Raw genomic sequence first — 15,505 nt, 5'->3', positions numbered from 1 at the left:
TCTGGTGCCAGTATGTCTCAGCTTTTCTGTGCTCCAGCCTGCATGTGCACCTGTGCAGCTGTTGTGTTCTCAAAGATGCTCTGCACAGACTTTTTCCCCCCACGGTGAAGGCCCAGCAGCCTTAGCATGGTTTAGCTTCTCAGTCTGTAGTAACTCCAAATACTGTCCCTCCCCTGAGGCTCTCTGTCCTCTTTATGTCCCTGCGTGTTTTGTTTCCCTTGCTGCCTTGTTCTTACTGCTGCGCTTTTTTTTTTTTTTTTTTAACTTCTGCATTCATGTGTACAAGCCCCATTAAGCACTTCTGTACAAGCTGGGGGGAGCTGAGGCTGGGATTTGAAGCAAACTGGTGGCAGAACAAGGAACTGCTTTGGGTCACTAATGCTCAGAAGGTGTTAATATGGAGTCTGTTCCAGAGTGGCCAGGGTTGGTAGCACTGGAGGCAGGAGGACAGGGACAATTGCTTAATGCCTCTCTAGGTGTCTGGAGCTAAGTATGGTGCCCTGCGAAGAGTCACTGGTTGCTTTTGTGGAGTTATCCAGCAGTCAGTGGGTGAAGCAAATGAACTGGGCAGCCACACTTCGAATTTGTTGAGAGCAGCGTGGGGCAGCATAACTGATATGCAGGGAGGCACATCTGTATTCCTATCAAGCACTGCTAGGGGATGGCCACTACTTTGTTGTTGTTTTTTCCATTCTCTAATTTGTGGAAAGGGAAAACAAGAAAACCTCTGGGCTCTAAACACATGGAGGGACGATCTGGTTGCTTTCAGGATGATGATGGTTTTTGGAAGGAAAGGAGAGAGGGGATATTTTGCCCTGAACATAAATTATGCCTAAAAGATATTCCCCGCCCCCCAAATTGGAGAAAACAAGCATTTTCAGCCTCAATAAAGAGGCATTTATGTGCTGAACAGGATCTCACTCCTCAGATTGGAAAGACTAATGGCCCCGAACACAGTAAAATTCAGTGAATTTTGTAGCTCTGTGTGTGTGTGTGTGGAGGGCCGCGCTGCAGCGTGCGCCCTACGAGGGACGTGCTCTGGCGCAGGTAAGTGCTGTGCAAACCCTTTCTCTGCCTCCTTCCCCTCCCGGGGCAGTGCCAAGCCGGGTTCCTCCCTCAGCTCTCCACCAAACCACACACTCCGCTCCTTCCAGCAGCCTCCTGGCTCCTCAGTTTATCTGCACTGCCGGCCTGGCATTCGGCGGGCTTCTCCTTATCTGCGTAGCCTCACTGTCCCCTTTGTGCTTGCTTCCTCCTGGCGATGGCTGGGGACAAGGCTGGCTCTCCCATTCCCCCGTCTCCTGGCTGCCGAGGCTTTCCCAGCCCTCTTCCCTGCCTCCTGCTGCTTCTCGGCTCTTTGTGTGAGCTCTGCTCCTGATGCTCACCACGTGGTGCTTGCGTTTGAGAGCCTGTAGGGCCTTGCGCCTGCAAACTTCTGTCCTCTTTGTTAAACAGGGTGGGGAAGGGGATCGTGCCGGTTTGCTTTTCCCTGAAGCATGTGAGCAGAAAGCCACGAGCTTTTCTACAGGCTGCCCCGAGTGCTGTGGGCCTCTTCTCCGTGTTCACCTCCGGGCTTGTGTCCCGATTGATTTCTTTGTAAATATGCTGTGGTATGCAAATGCTGGCACTGCAGAAGGAGCGTTTGTAATCCTAAAGCGGAGGCAGCTCAGGAAAATCCAGCGTCTTTGCAGAGCTCTGCCCCTGTTTTGTTCCTCCGGGCTGCAAGTGTACTTGCTGCTATTTAATGCTGAGAGCCTGTGTCTCCTGGGCTTGGTTCACTGTTCCTTGGCACCTTTTAGGATCAGTTAGGTTCAGCGTGAAGTGGGAGTCTGCAGAGTGAGCGCAAGGCAATGCTTGCTGTGCAGTAGTGATGAATTGCTTAGCCTCTCCTGTTATCATACCGTGTTCTTGCTCTGATTATTAATGTAGATGCAGGACAAACTAGTTCTGAGATTCTTTGAAGGTGGAAGAAGGAGAGAAACCAGATAAGTTGTTTTGGATAGTCTTTTAGTAAAAGTTGAATGTTAAAACCAGAATGCCATGATCGTTAGCTACATTTTAAATATAGTCCTTACTGCGCCTCTGTGTTTGGCAGAAATGGGGAAAAAACAAACTAACTTGTGAAATCTGTTGAAAAATTGTGATCCGGGAGCTGCCTGCATTTCAAGGGCACGTTAAATCTGACTTTGTGTTTTTGGGTATGAATATTATCCTTACAGCACCCTGTGGAGGTGGGCCCCATGCAGACAGAAGGAGAGGGACTGTCTGTACCTTGGGGAGCTTGTGGGCTAATGAATGCACCAGTCATCTCCAAGGAGAGCTGGAAGCAGGCTGAGTTTTCAAGATCTGATTTGAAATATCACAAATGTGTTATTTGTGGGTCCCTATTTGATTTCAGCATTTCTGAGAGTGGGGTGGTGAGGGAGGATGATCCACAGTTAGGGCTCTTACATGGGGTCAGGGAAGCCTCACTCAGCCTCTTCGAGCCTGGCAGTCAGCGCTTTGTGTGCGTGCTTCTGTGTGTGTGTGTTGATAAAAGCTCTCATCTGCTGGTAGGGGTGCTGTGAGGATAAGGACCTGGAAGAGTGTCACGGATGGGGGTGAGAGGAGGATATGCAACTGTCACAGACGTTTAGAAGTCGGATTTGTGTGGGTTAAACTGGGCATGCTCGCAGCCTGTTGATTGCAGTTGCACACCACATCGTGCATGACTCAGTGCTGGGTGGGATTTGATATATAAGCTTCTTGTACTCTGAGGACGGGTGTCTGTTTCGGGAGGAGGCTGTGTCCCCTTTTCCATGGCTGTGATCTCCACAGCTCTGACAGCTAGGCTACTCTATAAAACCAGCTTTGGGTAGAAATGGGTTAGTTTAGGTGACTTCAGCACAGAGGTGAGGCCTCTCCTGGGCATACTGGCAGGAGAGGCCAGATTCTGGTGCTGTTGGATGGCACGACCTCTGTCAGGGAGGTGCCATGGTGGTGCCTTCCTTGGATGTCCAGCCTGTTCAAAGCACTCAGCTGAGTTTGGGATATATATTTGCCACTGTCGTGTGATGAACTTTTGTGCTTGTGGCCTTGAAAAGTGTTGGTGTTTTACCCCGGTTTTAAAGAATAATAATGTGACAAGCCTGTACTGTGTTTGAAAGCTGACTGTGCTTGATTGATTCATTTGACTGTGTAAAATTATTTGGTTCTGCAAGAGCAGAGTAACATGGAATTTCTCTATCAGTTGTCCCCTTGGGTGGACTCTTGTCTGGATGCAGATGTGAGTGTGTCCTGTCTGCTTGTCCTTCACAGTACTGTGTTGCCAAGCAGTAGCAAGTTTGCCCAGCAACTTTATTTTGTAAGCCATTGACCATAGCTGGTCATTAGTTTTTAAAATTTTTTTCTATCTCCCGAGATGTGGGGTGAGGATGAGAAGTGCCCACATCCCATACTCTTTGGAGACTGGCTTCTAGTTAGTCAGATCTGTTCCTGACTGTCATCCTAGCAAGGTTTTTTGAAGTGGAAAAAATAAACCAGTCACTCTGTTCACCAAGAATCTACATTTTATGTCACTGATGCTTTCTAGGCACTTGTTACTTCCACTAATCAGTTTAAGCTATCTCAGAAGAAGGCTGTTGTGAACTTTTGATGGATGGGAAGGGATGAGGTATTGCTAAAAATACGAAAAAGTAATTCCTGCTTAGAGAACGCTTGAGACGGACTTTTTAAATTTCTTCTTGCATTGGGCAATAGAAACAGGCCTGCTGGTCCTTAATGTGTGGGAAAGATGAGTAAAATGCTGCTTGTTTGGGCTGCCAGAAAATGGAAAAGGGTGGCTTGAGTTGAGGAGTGGGGACTACTTGAATGGGTGGTCTAGGCAGCATTGCTGTTTAACAGGAAAGGGAAGAGGGGGACATACAAGGCCTGAGAAACCCTTCTGTTGGCTTCTTGCGCCTTGCGTCACTTTTCCCAGGGGAAGAAACCTTGGGGTGCTAAAGGTGTCCTGCATCTGAGGGTTGGAGAGGAGTTACTCTGCACTTGTCACTTTCCAAATAAAGCAACACTTGTATATTCCCCATTTCAAATTACATATATTGTTATTTCTGTTTCTCGCCTTATTTTTCCTACTAACAGCTGGATTGTCCTTTTGTCAGAAAGCAATATGTGAATGGGAGGAGGGGGCAGCAGGGGGAGGGAGGGGGTGTGGGCATCTGTTGAATGGAGGGAATGGGCAACGTGTTCGGTCTTCTGATAGGTGGCACTTGTGTGCTAACTAAAATTGAGGGGAGGGTAGGGTGGAACAGCCCTGAACTGTATGGGTACAGGAGTGGTCTCTAAACTACCCTAACTGTACAGCAGTGGTCTTGAAATTTCGTATTACCTTTCCAGATAAAGATCTTGGTAGACAGTGTTTTTTTCATCAACTCAATGGTAATAATGGAAAGGCGATTGTATTGTTAAAAGCTGTTATGAAAGCATCTGAGAACAAAACAACACCTCATTATAGCATGTTGTATAAATCCTGCGCTGTACCCTCTCTTTGAACACTGCGTACAGTTCTGGTTGTGCCCCATTCCCATCCCTCCCCCATGTGTACGTGCTGCTTAGAGCTGTAAGATAACTTAAGTACAGAAATTATTCTTGTTTCCCATCTCCATATGAGGGAGAAGCGGAAAAGCCTGGACTGTCTAGCCTGGAAAGTAAATGACTGAGAATAGTGTAGTAGAAGATCTGTAAAACAACAAGAGACACAGAGGAGGTGAACAGGGCGCAGTTATTCTCTGCTTCTCATAAGGCAGGAAATGGGGCCACCAAATGAAATGACTGGGTAGCAGCTTCAGAGTAGAGAAGGGAGTATGTGCATGGGCTTTCTTTGTTCTCCTTCAGACAACAAACATATAATTAAATTGGAGCACTCTGCCACAGGATGTTGTAGATGCCAAAATTACAAATGGGTTCAAAAAGAATTAGTCTATTTGATGGATTTTTTTTTTTTTTCTAATTCCCTCCTCCCATGAATGGCCATTAAATCCAGTGATGCAAATACAGTACCAGGCTCAGGAAGTGTCTCTGCTGGTCCTGGTCTTGTTATTCCTACGTGCTGCCTGTAAATAATGGGCAGGACTGGCCCAAGCAGCTGCTCTTGTTCTTAAGGGAGCACAACAGAGGACCTCGTTCAGTGGGTGGGAAGAGCTGGGGGCTGGATTAGTAAAGAAGTGGGAGGCTGTATGAATGTGGAGCTGTGCATGTGGGAGTTGCTGATTGTCAAAGACCAGGGGAGGCAGCAGAATCAAGATCTGTGATGGAAAGAGAGGATGTGTTTGCCTTATCTTTGCTTCCTCATCAGTAGGATGTAGGTTGTTTGGCTTCAAATAGATTTAGCAGTTTCTAGATGTTTGTCAGCAGCACAAGACCCAGCACTTGAGGAAACTGCTGTGTTATTGTTCCTTTTCTGTATACTAAATTCTACATGTGGATCTTCACTTTTGTGCATGGAGGCATTCCTGTGTAACTTTTTTTGTTGCCTGAATGAAACTGTAAGGGAAATAGAGTGGAAGGCTAGAAAGAAAGGAAGGAAAGAAGTGTTGTCTTGTTGGGTCAGTGTTTGGGGAGAACAGAAACCAGCAGTAGTTTGCCTTTTGTAGTTTGGTTTTCAGATCTGATTGTGTGCATACATTTACCTGTTTTTAACAAACTTTAAAGTAGTTCACTATATGGTTCTGTGGAGGTTTTTGTTGTCATTGTGGTTTTTTTTTTTTTTTGGGGGGGGGGGGGGGGGGCTGGGGGGTGGTGTTTGTTTTTTGTTAGATTTGTGAGCCTGCAGGGATTCCCAAGGTTACTGGCAGGATGGATCTGTGTGGCAGCTGTGGGTTGTGGGGTGGTAGCCATAGAGTGCATGAGGCCACATGTGTGGTGCTGGCTTTTGTTAGTACTGACCAGTGGGAATGAGTCCAGTCTCATTCTAGTTCTGATGGAACTTAGGAGCTGCTCTGGCACTAAACTGCAGTGTGAGGAGGTGGGGGATGCTCCCTGGGATGTGGGGCAGGGAGAAGTGTGCTTGGGAGGGCAGGTGAGCCTCATCGGTTCAATGTGACACGGGTGCCGCAGGCTTTGGCTTTGTTCTGGTTGCTGCTTTCTGCCTGTGCATTCAGGATTGCTGTGGTATAGTTAGCAGCTGTCCTCCTTAAAAAAAAAAAAAAAAAAGAAAAAAAGTGGATGATTTTTTAAAAAGGCTTACAAGAAATCACTGATAAAATCTTGATCAAACGTGTGTTTTCTTTTCTTAATTTTATACTGAGTTCTCTCTTTAAACAAACCCCAACCCTTTCACATTTCAGTACAAAACCCCAGCCATGTCTAGACAAAAGCCTGTTGTGATTAGCAGAGGTGTGCTGCTCAATGCTAAGCATGTGCAGGGGTATATTCATGTTCCTGATGGGGTAATGTGCTTCCTGCTCGTGTATGGATTGCAGGGCTTATGTGTACAGAACTCGCTGAAGAGCTCAGGTTCGAATTGTATGGGTGTAGAAAATTTTACACAGTGAAAGTGTGTATTGAAAGGCTGTTTGCTTGTATAGTTATTCAGACCTCATCTATGGCTGCACATTGGTGCCACCTGCTTGCAGGAGAGAATGAGTGGACTCCTATTATTCAAGAAAAAAAAAATACAAGGCGAGGCCTCAACATCTGTTCTGGCTTTATTGTTCGGTCTGGCCTGGGCTGTGGGCAGAATGTAGGCCACAGCTTTTGCTTTACTGCTGCCTCTTAAACTGGAAAGGCATCTTGGATCAGATGTGCTCTTAAAAGGTTTAAAAATAGTAATACAAAGATGCAAAGTTCAAACTTTGGATGGGTTGAACTTGATTACTTTAGAGAAAAGGCAACTATTGCTATCTATGCTTCTCATTTTCTCTTTCATTTCTTCTAATGGTAATAATTTTTATCACTGCAGAATGACCTTTGTAATCATTGCTGGGTGATTAATCTTTAACTGAGTAATTTTTAAAGCAATATTTTGCACACAGTTGTAGCATGTGATACTGTGGGGTTTTGTAGCACAGCACCAATCATTTTGAGGCAATATGGCCCTTCACCTCATGTTTCCAGTGCTGCTGCTTTGTATAGAAACCCAAATAGTCACTTTTGTTTCCCTAGGCAGATACAAAAATGTCCTCAGAACTTTATTTGCATATAGATTATAGTGCTAGCCGGGTGTAGCCATGTATAGGAAGAGCTAACTGCTGCTTCATTTATAGCTTGTTAATTAAAAAATGTTTCTCAGTTTTCAGGATTTGAGTTCTGTTTCATTTAATGCTGCTATAGTTTGTACAGTGATGGTATTTCTATGAGGTACCAGCTGCTATGACTAGGCAGTCCTTGGAAAACACGAATGAAAGGGGATCACAACCATTATCTGCTGACTCAGGGGGAAGTCACATGCAGAAGGAAGTGGAGATGAGCAACAAAGTTCTTCAAATGTCTTTGAGTTGCTGCTTGGGACATCAGTGCCAATAGCGGGGAAGGAAGGTGGAAGAAGCTTTCCTTCTGACTCTGAATTTTGTTTGAATTCTCTGGTGTCGCACAGGTGTTGTGCTGTTGTACCACAGCTGTGCATTTACAATTACACTGTGAGCCTGAGTAATACCAATGAACCCATAAGAGAGAAGTTTTTTGTGCTTTGGGAGCCCGTGCCTCCCTTGTCTTATTTTGTTTGACAGCCATCATGGGTACTGTAAACAGGGGATTTTACACTATGCAATATATTTAAGTTCTGCATTGATAAAGAAAATGCAGGGTTGGGAATGGAAGCACTTGTTTAATCTCACTTCGCTAGAAGTAAATACATTAGACTTGATCCAAAACTGCTTTAAGAAGCATTCAGCAACTGATTTATTATATGGTAACTTCAGCTCTTCCAAACAATAAAAGCATCTATTCACCTTTGGATATTATACAATGCATGTTTTATATGTAATGCTCAGGGTTGCATATTAAAAGGAAGAGTTATTTCTTACACTTCCTTTTAAAATCTGCAATGTGTGGTTTAAAAATGAGTTAGTACCAGTTGGGTGGGATCAGTAAGTGCTGTTAGTAAAGCAGTACCTTTTTTAGGTAGGAATCTTGCCATGCTGTGCCTTGGGTATTTCAGTTGTTGTATAAACTTCATTAACTTCATGAAAGACATAGTTCGGATCTGGGAATACATTCTTACCTGTTGCTTTGCAAAAGATCAGTACCTGAAGAATTCCCTACAGTTTTATGGCAAATGCTTTTAAACTTTGGTTTAAGGCTCAAGTTTGCTTTCTAGAGGGGGTACAGAAGTATGTATTTGTGTCAAGCACCTGATTGTGGACCTACTCTTCTGAGTTACCTTTGCCAATTCTAAATAGCAGAAGCAGCTGACTAGACAGGGTCCCTCCCACTCTTCATGGTGTGTGTTGCAGTGCTCTCACATAGTCATGTGTCAGTGTGCTTTGCTTTGAAATAGCTCTGAAATGCCTTGTGCAAACAGCAACAGCAAAAACATCAGAGACTACTGAAAGGGTTATGGAGAAGGAGGAATGCTGGAGGCATCCTGCCCCAGCCTCACTTTGACTTGGGCAGGATGCAACTGAAAGCAAAATGTGTCTTGACATCTGCAGGAGGTGAGTATCATGTCTCCCAGGGGTCAGTACAGGTGTCAAAAGGAAATGTAAAACTCCTGAGTGGCTCACAGCTGTGGCTGGATCATGCAGCATCCTTGGGGAGAGCTGTGAGATGGAGCAGGTCCCTCAAGTGCAGGAACTCAAGTGAGAGCTGGCACTGCTGCCTTGCACGGAAGCAAAATAACAGATGACAGAGTGATTGGTGGCTCTTTGAGAGGCCTCTGCTCCCACTGAGTTTATTCTGGCATGTTTCTTCTCTAACTTGGAGAAAAAAAATAAGACATGATGTGTCAGGCTGGAGCTGCACACTGCTGGGCTCTTGCTCACAGGCAGTGTTTTGCCTTCCTGCACGCTCCTTGTGTATGGTGTCCATTCCACCCGTGGTCCTTAAGACAGTTTAAACTTGTGATGTGTTTGAGGGAGGTGTCCTGGCTGTCTCTGCTTCCTTACTCTTATTCCTTGTCTCTAAAGATATGTGGAAAAAAACGGGGAAACGGGGAACTGGTATTAAGTTAAAACTAACAGCTTTTTTGTTGGATTACTTTTTGTTGGGTTTTTTTTTTTTTTTTTTTTTTTAAGCTCAGGTAGATCCCCTGCTTTGGTTTGTCAAGTAGATGGTGGAAGGGGAAACAATGCTCTCTTCTGCAGTGATGCTGTTGAACCAGTGATGCTGTTGTATTTCCTTCTGATGCCAGTTACTCCATGGCCAAGTTGAAATTGGGGTGGGGTCAGAAGGACAGGGAAGGTACTCTCTGACCTGTAGGGAGGACTTGATGTATGTACACTGATACAGCGACCTTTGGTAGTTCCTGTTTGGAGACATTCCTGTTTCCCTTTCCCTACCAAGTATCCTGTCTTGACAGCTCTTGGGTAGAGGCGAGGAGAGCATTAGCTGTTGTGGATCAGGGTTTCAAATCTTCAGTGGGCTGCTCTTGCATGTGCCAGACCTGTGCATTAGCTCAGGGAGACCCCAGGGATGGAGAGCCTCAGTCTATGGGTAGAAGTGATAGGAAATTAAATGGCCATATTGTTTCTCTCCTGTGCAAATCAAGGTATTTCTGCACACTGTTTTTGAGATGTGCCCTCACAACTCTAGGGGAGAAAACCCCCAAAAGCCCCCACAGCATTTTAGAATAATAGTGGTATATATGTGTTCTGCCGTGCTTCATCTTCTCCCTTTTACAGTAGAACTTTTTGGGCTTGTGCAGTAAACCACATCTGTAAAATGGGACAAACTTTAAAATAACATTTTCCTCTCAAAGTGAATTTTAAGCTCGATTGGTTATCCCCTGGGTTTTAGTGTATAGTCTGTGGAGTAGGGGTATATTCTACTGGTGAGAAAAGAGAGAGATATGGTAACTGCTGTGGAAAACGCAACATGATGCTGTGCCTGGTTGGGGTGCACTTCTCTGCCTGGGTAAAGGCAGTGGGAGTTTGCATTCCCTGTCAATTCTGATAGTGGAGCAGAATTTAGGGTGTGCTGCGTGTAGTAGATGATCTTCCTCTTGGAGGAAGCAACCGTGACTCCTGACAGACTTGGGATAAATGGGAAAGCTGGCAGTGGGAAAAGGATTACAGAGTGTGTGCTCCCACAACAATTGTGATATGGAGCTAATGGCCATGGCAGAGACTTTACAAATATCTGGTGGATAGCTAGATGAAAGTGCAGGATTACCTAAAATGTCAGATCTTCTTGTCTGCCATTATACAGCTTCTCTAAGCACGGGTTGCACTGGTTTAACTGCAGTTGCTTAAACAAGCAAACCTCATTGATCCTAAATTGATCTATTCTCCTAAAAAAAGACTAACCCTTGCCCTTCTTAAGTGGCTATTTTTACATTAAATATGCAGCAGATTAAATTGAATTATCTTTATGGCTTTATCACTGAAGTGCAGAGTGTCAGAATTCATCCTGGTATTCCTTGTTCAGAAGCATGGGACAGTGTTGGTGAGCATTGCATCTGTGCTTGGAATAGTGCTGTAAAGAGATACAACAGCCACTCTGCTCTGATGCTCCTCTTCTGCTCTCGTGGCTGCTGTTCTGAAGCAATCATTTCATTTCAATGTGCTTCCAAATTCTGAGGAAGCTCTTAAGCTTTTCGTTGGTACATCATGCAGTAAGAGTTCTTATGCTGTGTGTATTTGTGGTAGGGTCAGCACTGTGCTTGGAAGAATGCCTGTCATGTCTGCCTTACATGTGAGGGACAGTAAATGTGGGGTTGTGGGATTGAGAAGGGGTGCTGGTGAGGATGTGGTGCTGGAAGGTGAAGGACCTGGCAAACATCTTGGCATGTAAGGAGGGGGTATCAGCCTTTATGGATGCTTGAGGAACATCCCACTCCCATCTTTCTATGTGTGTTGGCCTTTCGGTGCTTCTGCCGTTTGCAGAAAAGCAGGAGTTCCAGCATAACCCTACTGTGTGCCTTGGATTGGCCTCTAGAGCTGTCAAGGAATGAGTCCTGAGGGTAGATAGGTGTGGGCTTGGGTGGAAAGATGGAGCAGGGGACAAGTTGCGGGAGCACTGGAGGTGCTGCTTCACACCCATTCATGAGCCCAGTGTAACTTGGATGCTTGATGCTACAGAGGGGCTGGGAGGGAGGAAGACCCTGGGCTGTGGGAACTGGGAAGAAGGGGGGTCCTGAGGGTGGCATGAAGCCCAGCATCTGCAGGCACCTCTGTGTATGATGCCCAGGGAGGGAATGTGTGGATGGGAGGAGGTAGCTCCTAACCCATGGCATTTCCTTGGCAGAGGAGATGCTGGGTACCTATTGTGGAGCTGTGATGGAGCATGAGGAACACATTTCACCACCCTGCTTTTGGGTGCCATGAGGTCCTGCAGTACCTCCCTGCACTGGTTATCACCTCCTAGGGATGGCTCAAGTCACAGCCTGGAAGGGCTGTGAGGCTCCCTCTGCAAAGCCCTGAAGTCTGACTTGGGGTTTTAACCATGGGAGATGAAGCTTCACCCACCTTATTGTGGGTGAGCTGAGCTAAGGGTGCACTGCTCCTGACAGGGGCAGCTGGGCTGGGATGAGTCCCACAGCAGAGGAGGTTCAGACTGCTAAACCGGGAGAAAACTTTTTTGTTTTCCTGATTCAGGTGGGTTTTGCCAGTTCAGCAAGTGAGGCTGTGCTAAAGGCAGACTGACACTGCCTGGTGTTACACCTCACTTGGCAGAGTTTGGGCATCAGGCTCCTGAGCTGCAGTGGGTACTGGGGGTGTGTTGGGATTTGGGTGGAAGTGTTTAAATTCACGGAGACTTCATGGTGACTGATGATTTCTGTCTTTGAGTATTTGTATGTGATGAGAATGTGCTTTTCAGTGTGGGTTAAAGTGAGGAGAGAGACTTTCTACTTTTCTGTTCTTTGAACCCCATGTTAGATTTTAGTAGAACAGGCCATTCTGGATAAGGAGAGTGAAGAGAAAATTTTGATAAAGGGGAGGCCTAGGGTTGACTCCTTCTTTTCCAGCCTAGACTTGGAATGAGGAAGAAGGTAGAATTTAATGCCAAATGTTTTAGGACTTGTAATTTTAATTTCAGACACTCTTTGTGTTCTGTGTCTGGTCTTCACCTCCCATCTCTTGCCCAACAGAGGATGTTGTGTCTTTTTTTTTTTTTTCCTAGTGTAGAAAGTAATGAACCTGCATAGTGTGCGAAATATCAAACAACTATGCACAGTTGCTAATCTCACTAAAACAATGCAAAACGTTCCCAAACACCCGAGAGAAAGAAAATTGTGGTGTCTATCATGAAAAAACCCTGCTAGTTGAGTGTAAATATGTCGCTGACAGGTCGTTATTTTCAATACATGCTATCTGTGCTTTAAATTTAATATTAAAATATCCTTGTCATCTAAATCCTGAGTGTTCCTAGCTGAGTAGATTTCAGATTAAAAACTGGTGAAACTATGAGTGTTCATTGTACCGTAATGTAATTTTGTGTTACAAGATCTTTTCTGACCTGTTTTAATGCATCATGAAGTGGTGGTTATATGTGTAATTGCACAGTGCAGAGAAAATAGCATTGTGTTGAAATATTGCATAAAACTTCAGCGTTATGTGGCATTTTGTAGTGGAAATAGTACTGTAGGTACTCATTCATAACAAGATTTGCAAGTTTCTCTCTGCCAGGGCAGGTGGTTGGGCTGGCTGTGTGTGTGCTGACTCAAAAAAGGGAGTTTCTTTTTTTCCTCTTCTTGTCCTCTTCCTCCTCCTCCTCTTTTGACTGCTTGTGACTGAACATCATCAGATGACAAGAACTTCCTCTTGAAGCATACCTTAGTGTGAAGTTGCTTTTTCGAACTATGTGCAGCTGTGGATCTTCACTTGAGACTTTCAGAGCTCTCCTGCCAGCCGGGTTAAGCTGACCTGTTGTCTGAGCGTGGGGGTGTGACTCAGTGTTGATGTGAATGCATTTGGATTTCTCTGGAGCAGTTGAGACTGGGACCTGATTGACACTGGGGGACCCAGTGTCACGTGTGTGGGCATTCCTGACTGTATGGAGGATGGAGGCACAGAAGGGCTGCTGGGATGGTGCAGGAGGTGCTCAGAAGTGCAGTGTGGGAGGTTTTATACATGTGCCTACCCTGAAGGGTTAATCTGTCTGCACACTGCAGTCTCATGATGTCTGGGGCTTGGAGCCTGCTGCCTGAACTTGGCTCCTCCCTTTTTCATTTAATGATGGCTGGAAGAAAAATAATCAAGTGTGCTGGATGAGAAACATTAATTAACTTTTAATTTAGATCTAATGTATGCTGCTTAGTGTACTGCATGAGAGTGTGCAGTATCTGTCATGTTATATAGGGGGTGATGCATTAAACAAGGAAAAGCCTCAGGTCTGAATGGGAAGATGGGGTTTTAACTCTTTGGATGGGTTTTATATCTTGATTAAAAGTTGCAGATGTGTGATAAGTTGCTTTTGTATCCATTTTGCATCTGAAATTACTTTCTCTATAACTTGGTTTGTATCTCTTTTCTCTTAAGCCAAACTTGCAAGGCGAAGTCAGGAGAGGGAGAATCTCGGCATGCTGGTCTGGTCACCTAACCAGAATCTGTCTGAAGCAAAATGTAAGTCTCTACCATTACTTTTATTCCCTTCTTGCCTTACATGTATCACTACGAGAATGCAAAGTCGCCACTTTCCGTAGAGAGGTTATGTCTGTGACCTTTCCGTTATTAATTGAAATTAATTTGAAAAATGAAAAGCCTAGAAAGCAATCCTCAGATGATCTTTGTTCTTCACTGGGCAGCTGCTCAATGTCAAATCCGTGGGGGCAGGTAAAACAAGAGAAATGTGACAAACATTATTCCGTGGTATGAATTCTTAAGATACTCATCTGCAGGCCTACACAATTGACTTGGTTTTGCTGTTGATGCTGTAGAAAACGACAAAAATAACTGGGGAGAGCAAAATGAAAAGTGTTGGGAGGTGGGGGTCCGGGAAATATTTGGTAATTAGTAGTACCTTTTCCTCCACAAAGACAAATCCACATCTGGAGCCCATGGAGGTTTTTAAATGCCAGAACAATTGCAGTGCCTTGCAATTCCACGTGAGGGCAATTAACAGCGCTCTGTGTGTGTCTGGGAACAAGTCTCAGTGCTGCTGCCAGATGGCAGAAGTAGTGTTTGAAAGGCTTGTCTAGCTACAGTTCTCCTCATGAATAAGTAGGACTCCTTGATTAAAGGGCTGCTGTTTGAATGCAGTAACTAAACCTAAGCGCTTTTGGGGGAGGGAGCTGAAAAGAGCTAATTTTGACTTTGTGCTTGTACCTTGGTTATTTGGTTTGGGGTTTTTTTGGTTTTTTTTTTAATCCTTTCTGATTCTGGGGCTGAAAATGAGAATCATGCATTCCTCTTCCTCTGCAGTTTTTGTGGTAGCACTATTAATTGAATAACTGATTTTCCCGTAGACCCAAGGCCTGGGATGCATCATAAGGCACATGTGAAGGTGTAGTGGCATTTGCAAATTAAGGCAGCAGAGACTGTGCACCAACTGGCTCTGCCATGAAAGGCCTGTGCTCTACCCTGGGGCAATTGCTCCGCTGAGCAAGTTGCCCCTTCAATTATAGAGGGATGATGGTACTGATCTTCAGATAAAAAGGGCTTTTTGAGGATCATGTTCTCCTTCTCTCTTTGTCTGCTCCCTGGTGGCTATTGGATGCTGAAATAAATAAGACTGATGAGGAGAGGAATGTATTTGACAGTTATTTACAGCTAGGAACCTACTAAAAGGTGTAACAACAAGAAATAGTTGCCACCACCAAAAGGAGTGACTGACTGTTCATGGGTTGTCAGTGACACAGGATTCCTGTAGCTGCCTCTGAATGTCTTTTGAATCTTAACTCAGCTTTGGAACCTTTAACTCCTGCCTGATAGGAAACTGGTTTCTTGAAGAGGGAAGACAGAATGGAGGAGGAAAAGGAGGGAAAAAATGTTCGTAAAATAATCCTTAACTAAGTATTCTGTGGTAATTGGCACAAAAATATACTCTTAGAGTATAGAGAGGATATAATATCTGCTGAGAAGTTGTCATGAGCATAAGAGGTAGTTAAAAAAGTAGTATGACATTGATAAATAAAAACTAGGTGGCAGTTGTCTGTCAGTACAGTTAAAAAGTTGGGAAAAATGTGAATATAAGAGGAGGAGTAGAATGAATTTCTCAAAATACTGAACATTTTAGTAAGAGTGTAAGACTTACCAGTGAGTTCATGTTCCAAAAGAGGTACAGCAAAAAAACTATAAAATTGATTTGGAGTTTGGGGAAGTGAGGTATGAGACTGTTGCACTTTACATAGCACAAAAAGTACTTCCCATGTGCCTGTTTGATACAAAGGGATGGATTTAAGAAATTAGGTATCTAGTAGTAGTAAAAATCC

The 15,505-nt window shown here is 44.6% G+C and overlaps 1 protein-coding gene across 1 annotated transcript in view; it reads left to right on the top strand.

Annotated features, from left to right (window-relative positions):
* The window catches only part of RCOR1 (REST corepressor 1), an 82,769-nt gene that overhangs the window by 27,567 nt on the left and 39,697 nt on the right, over nucleotides 1-15,505 (top strand). Inside the window, exon 3 of the mRNA XM_066321758.1 lies at nucleotides 13,614-13,697. Within this exon, the coding sequence (XP_066177855.1) occupies nucleotides 13,614-13,697 (84 nt within the window). The remainder of the gene's footprint in view (nucleotides 1-13,613; nucleotides 13,698-15,505) is intronic.

This window comes from Sylvia atricapilla, chromosome 6, assembly GCF_009819655.1.
Source record: "Sylvia atricapilla isolate bSylAtr1 chromosome 6, bSylAtr1.pri, whole genome shotgun sequence".
NCBI lineage: Eukaryota > Metazoa > Chordata > Aves > Passeriformes > Sylviidae > Sylvia > Sylvia atricapilla.
Note: the sequence above shows the minus strand (reverse complement) of the source record. Positions and strands in the feature narration are given on the sequence as shown.